Source organism: Cyprinodon tularosa, unplaced genomic scaffold, assembly GCF_016077235.1.
Source record: "Cyprinodon tularosa strain WSP-4 unplaced genomic scaffold, ASM1607723v1 ctg106, whole genome shotgun sequence".
Taxonomy (NCBI): Eukaryota; Metazoa; Chordata; class Actinopteri; order Cyprinodontiformes; family Cyprinodontidae; genus Cyprinodon; species Cyprinodon tularosa.
Window position 1 is genome coordinate 371,501 of NW_024037849.1, and position 6,000 is coordinate 377,500.

The window sequence follows — 6,000 nt, forward strand, 5'->3', positions numbered from 1 at the left end:
GAGACAAAAAAAGGACTTTCAGCAGGGGACAGCATGTTACAGAAAAAACTTAATATTTTGAGCTTTTAACCCATTTCCGCTATGTTGAAATTTGAAACCTTTCTTTTACAGTATTGGTGAAATCTTGTTTTTGCGGTTCTTGTTCTTTCACACATCCCAAGTGACAACAGCTGCTATAATCTACCAACCATGTCAGGAAGCCTGTTTTTTTTTTAATTTGTTAGATTTAGCAGACTCTACTTAGATCAAACTTTTAGAAAAAGCTGGAAATCATCCAGTACGTTCTGATTTGTACTTCAAAATTTAGCTCCTTTGCAACATTAAAACCTGTTTATTTACTATCCAGGTTTTATCTGCAAAGAAAAGAAAATCTTGTAATATTTATGAAAGGTTGTAGCATGAGATTTAGCTGCAGCTAATTAATAAAAATGTAATTAATCTAAAAGTTTTAGTTCCTAGAAATAAAAGACCTATGATTCCTAGATCTGGTTTTACGGAGTTTATCGACAAAACTTTACACAAAAATTTTTTTAGTGCGACTAAGTTGGAACTTGTGCGCCGTTTTGATCTGATCTTTGCTTCTGAATATTCTCTGCCTGGGAGTAGAAAGAAAAATGGCTGTCAGCTGACTGAAACAAAGACGATTAAAGGAATATATTTTAAATAAAAGCAGCTGTAGATAAACAAATTATACTAAAAGATCAGGGAGTTTGGTCATACCTCTGAGACTAAGGACAGCTACCAAAAAACCGTATAAAACAACCACAGTGGTGTGTGATTCCCATCCTTTCTTCTTCTCTTACGCTTTGTGTGCTAAATTATGTTCCCCCGTTGGTCTACAAATCCATGGCACTGTGATAATCAGAAGCCACGTTCCTCAGTACAGCCGTGGCTTTCATTGGCTGTCTGTGTGCTTATCAGCCTCTTTTCTTGTTCCTTCGAAGACTTGTTTATTCAGAAAAACACTGAAAGTGGGTTAACTGGAAAGGCATCAAGGAGATTTTTTGAGCACAATTGCCTTTTGCTTTAACCATAAAGAGAAGAAAAAAAAAACAACTTTTGATTTTCAGAGAGAGAATATAGCAGAGTGGAAAGACATTAATGATTTACAAAGTTTGATTGTTTTCCAGAGGAGAAGAAACACACACCAAGGCCCAGGATAGTTTGTTTTTGTTATATTTAAAAACGATAGCGTAGCTTATTTGGCCAAATTGGAAATCAGTGGCTCCCATGCGATTAGTAAAGAAGCAGTTTCATATTTTAAAGCAGCATCCTTCCCTCCACCCGTCTCTGACGCTCACTCATTTCTCTCCACTCACCGGCTCCTTGCTTCGCTGATCTCTCAGTACTTGCCCAGTGGCAATACACAACTGCTCAGTCTTGCACAATAAGACAGAGAGAGAGCAAAACAGGGTTTCACACATGAAAGGGGACACGGCTTCTGCTCTTGGCTGGCATGATAAAATAATAAAAAAAGGTTTCTGTAAGGGAATAATTCTGCTTTATTAATTAAATATTAAACTTGTGGCTTCTCTAGGAATGAGATAAAGCTATCACCTCTGCTCTCCAGGGCTGCCTTCAGAATGAGGCTCTGAGATTCACATAGAGATCTATTCTAGAGATGCACCCATCTGGCTTTTTGGAGCCAATCAAATTCAGATTTTCTCTGAGATGCAGGTTGCAGATTTAAATTTTGAAAAACTCAATGTTCTTTACTAAGGACTATAAACACAGAGGAGAAACAGAACGTGCTGCAGGTTCTTTGAAAGAAGTAGTAGTTGTAAAGGCAGCAGAAAATGTAGAAATGATCAGATTATGTTTAAGCTTCAAAGTATTTGCCTCTGCCCTTGATCTGCTTTTTATTAAACTCATGAGAGGCATCAAACAGCATTGGTTTCATATAGGATGTAAAGATGGAAGTTCTTATTTTGATGCATTTGATGCGAAAAGCCCAAATGTTTCAGTATTTGACCAAACGGCCATTAGATTGGTGCATCTCTTTAACTGTAATTAGATTCAACAAATTACTAAACAGCACAAATAAAGTAAAAAGCTAATATACCTTGGTCATGGAAATATAGAAATGCACCAATCAGCCTTTTCACAGAGGTTCTATTAAATATTAGCTTAAATCGCATAAAGAGAAAAATGTGCTAAATGTTCTTTTATGAAGGCAGCAGACTAGAAAAGAAAACAAAGACATTAAAGCTTAATATTTAGCAGATTTTTAGCTATCAAAAAAACCTTTAACCACAACACGTTTATTCATGGAAATTCTTAGTCGTTATTAAAGAATTACAACAAAGATTTTCCGGCATTTACCCGAGGAGAGAAGAAACCTGCCAGTTACAACCTCTGGCTGATTGATTGGTGCATCTCTTGTTTTTTGCACAAAACACACAAACTTTTACAACTCTCGACTTTAATTACCTGATTTTTTGTCTTTATCTTGTTTTGTTACAAATTCATCTGGGTAATTAGATGTATATCCTTTGCTGCAGAGTCGACTTACAGTTTCTTGCTTAATTGGTTAAAAAAGGGAGTGGTAGTCCTTAAGGACAAAGGCTAAGACCGTGGTCTTTTGATCCCAGCACGGTGTGGAGTCTCCAGATTGTGAGCTTAGCAGACTAGCTGAAAACCTTTAGGTTGTGCTTAAATCGGCCGGGCTTATAGAAGTGACAGTGTTTAATGTTGGAAGCATTCCATGAGAGCTTGTGTCAGAGTTAACTCAAACAGAAGCTGACTTTGAGGGACCCGGGCTCGTTAGGCCGTTTCAGTTTTTTGATAAGCAGGAGACATGATGAGTTGTGAAAGGGCCCTTCATGTTTGAAAGTGTCCAGCTTGAGCTTATCACACCAAAAAAACCCTGTAAGCGCCACTTCTTGTTTCCAAACACAGTGTCAGTCCAGGGCCCCCGTGTGCGTCTGTGTTCCTGCACGCCGAGCCTTAACCTCCTCCCGCTCTCTACTCTGTGTCTCCTCTGCCCGTCCCTCATTTATTCTCTCACATCTCAACCTCTGCACTTTACCGATCTACTTATTTCTGCACGTTCTCATGCCGTCTTGGTCTCTCTTTCTGTCAGTCTCATTTTGGTTCTCATTATCCTTCCCTTTTGCTCTCCGTGTTTTCTGCTTTACATTACCTCCTCACTGTCTCTCAGTCCACTTTTAACTACTTCAGCCGATTGTCATCACCTTCTCTGATGCAACATGCTGCTGCAGTACCTTTCCCTCTTTCTGTCTCCGCCTCAGCTGTCTTGCGTCTGATCTAGCAGAATAGAAGATGTGTACCTACCACGCTCAAGTTGACTGGCGTGAAGGGCTTTGGCACAGGCAGCTCATAGAGAGAATTCAGCAAGTCATTCAAGTCATTTTCCTATGGGAGAGAGGGAAAAGCATGGGACACATGAATCATATTTACTTATTTTGTTGATATAGCAAGTTACGTGTCAATCTTAAGAATGGGAAGGGCACTGCGGCAGACCAGGGGGCAATCCTGCAGCAAGGCCTAAAGCGCTTGACAATGTTCCACTGACATATGTTTAACGAGAAGTGTTGGGGTTAAAAGACGGCTGACTATATGGCTGCAGACGCTTATTACCCAGCGGCGCTGATTTACAGCCAAGAGCGGGCTGTGACTAATTAACCAGAGGGTTCCTGCTCGGAAAACAGGGGCTTAAGGAAGCTGTCAGAGCCCACTATGACCGCAGTACCAGCTTTGAATTTACTCATCCAACATTTATGACCGATATCTAGAATGTTGTATTTTCTAAATAGAGGGAAAGACTTCAGTGACAACAGCAAGAGTGCAACTTGTAATCAAACTTCTGGGGGGAGCAGTAAGTGAACTACTGTGGAGTTTGGTCTGGCCTCTTTTCTTTGCTGCCTCTAAGAACTTTGTTTTGGTCTTGGCTATAAGAAGATAGGGCGCGTGTGTGCAAAGCCACAGATTTAGAGAAGCAATGGGTGGCAATGTACAGTAAGCAGAGGAAACGGGGGGGAGGGGTGGGGGTGGTTAGGGTGTGTGCAATCGAACAGCCTCCTGTCATGAGAGGCTCAATGCTCACACGCATGGTCAGCAACACGGCCTGGGGAAACAGTTCATTTACCCCTCGCTCTAAACCCTCATCGCTCTTCTGTCTTCCCTCGTCTGTCAACATCTCCCTCTCGCCTGGAACGGACAGCGGGGTAAATAGAAACCAAATCATGCACACTAACATTTCAGTCACCCAGGATTTTTTTATTTTATTTTTTTTTAGCAATCTTCACTGCCACCTCCTCCTCCTCCCTTGCAGAAACGTTCTTACTGCATTTGCTTTTCTTCAACCACAGATATTCCACCATATATCTTATAGCCGAGGAATTACATGGATCTATGTTGATTGTTTATGTGATGTGTGTCTTTTTTTTTTTTTTCGAAAGCGAGACACTGTCCTGATCACAGCTCCCCGAGGATCCGGGGAGAAGCATTGACTACATGACAATTGAAAAGTGGTCCCAAAGCACTCTGCCTCTGCTCCGTCTCCCTCCCTTCCTCTCTTTTTACCCTCTAAACAGTGCAACATCACCTCCATCCTATGCAGCAGACTCTGCACATATCCCCGGTTTGTTGCATATTTTATATTTCCCCTCCCTTTGCTCGTACAATACAGCGAATAGTCAGGGGAGACGACTTTTATGAAGTACAAGCATGTGTGTGAGGGTGTGTGTGCTTTTCTTAACGATTTGTTTTCCAGTAAATCATCAGGAATAACTTCCAGTGTCAGATCAGCGTTTGGTCTGTGAAATGTCAACATTGTTGCTGCTAACAAGAGGAACCAATTCGAGCCCAAGACAAAAAAATAAAAACTACAAAACACGCGGCATGCAGACAAACATGCAGCGAAAGGAGACATCTCCCCACAAAACCGATTTAAAGAAAATACATGGTGTGACTGTTTATCATTCAAATCAAACTGGAAAATGTACCAGGTCACCCTTGAATTAAATGTTAAATCTCCATGTGTCTTTCCTGGTTAAATGATGTGATAATAAAAAAAAAAACGCCTCAGAGTTATTAGAACGAGTGATTACCTGATGTTTTGTTAGGTAGTCAGCCAGTGTGTTCAGCAGCTTGTAGTAGATTTCAAACCACGGTAAATAACTGTAGGGGGAAGAAAAAGGAAGAGGGAAAAGCATTAATGCAATAAATATGGAGAACTCTGCATTCATTTCGTCATCTTCTACAACAAACAAACATGATCCAATGAATCAAAGCAGATTGGTGTCTGATTTATTCAGAATACAAGCGCAGGGGGATTCGGTCTGAATGTGTTGCATCGTTTCCTCAGAACGTGTTCATAATTTGACCTGTTGTGTAAAATCCAAATGCAGACAGATTACCGATGGAAAAGTCTGGCTTTGACTCCTAAATTTAATGCTGATTATTTTATACTCTCTGTCCTTTACCTGATACAGCTCCTCCTCTTTAAGGCCGAAAAGAAGGAAAGAGAAACAAAATTGTTCATCCTTTAAAAAAAAAAACAAAGCTGTAGAGGGATGCTATGGTTTACAAGCATGCTGATCCCAGATGCACAAACTTAAAAAAACAACAAAAAACAGTCCCCCCCCCTTTGAGGCGCCCTCCCCCACCCTCCTTCTCTGCCACACAAACTGGTGCTTTTCGTGCCCTTCACATAATCTAAAAAAATTTTACTTTAAGTGATTAATGTAAAGTAAATTAATTCATTAACAAGCTCCAAATAATTCATACAGCAGCGTTTGTGTTGAAGCTAATCAGTGCGAACAGCCAACATAAGCTAAAGCATCTGCAGCATGGCTTTCTTTACCAAGTTGACATATTCTTGGCCAAGTGGGCTCGCTTTCTGGGTGGAAGGAGGCCAACATTTTCCTGTGGCATAAAAGGCTGCGAGGGCTCAGTTCATTTAATGTTATGCAATTAAATAATAAAAACATGAGGTCCTATCATGGTATTGAATTTTGATCCATGTTGAGGGTTTTA

At 40.5% G+C, this 6,000-nt stretch overlaps 1 protein-coding gene across 2 annotated transcripts in view; it reads right to left on the minus strand.

Annotated features, from left to right (window-relative positions):
- The window catches only part of dennd1b (DENN/MADD domain containing 1B), a 162,730-nt gene that overhangs the window by 82,255 nt on the left and 74,475 nt on the right, over positions 1-6,000 (minus strand). The window contains exons 6-8 of one of the 2 annotated variants that reach the window (XM_038286374.1): positions 5,073-5,142; positions 3,295-3,375; positions 1,320-1,379 (exon numbers count right to left, since the gene is read on the minus strand). In XM_038286374.1, the coding sequence (XP_038142302.1) occupies positions 1,320-1,379; positions 3,295-3,375; positions 5,073-5,142 (211 nt within the window). The remainder of the gene's footprint in view (positions 1-1,319; positions 1,380-3,294; positions 3,376-5,072; positions 5,143-6,000) is intronic. The other variant, XM_038286379.1, reaches the window with a different exon arrangement.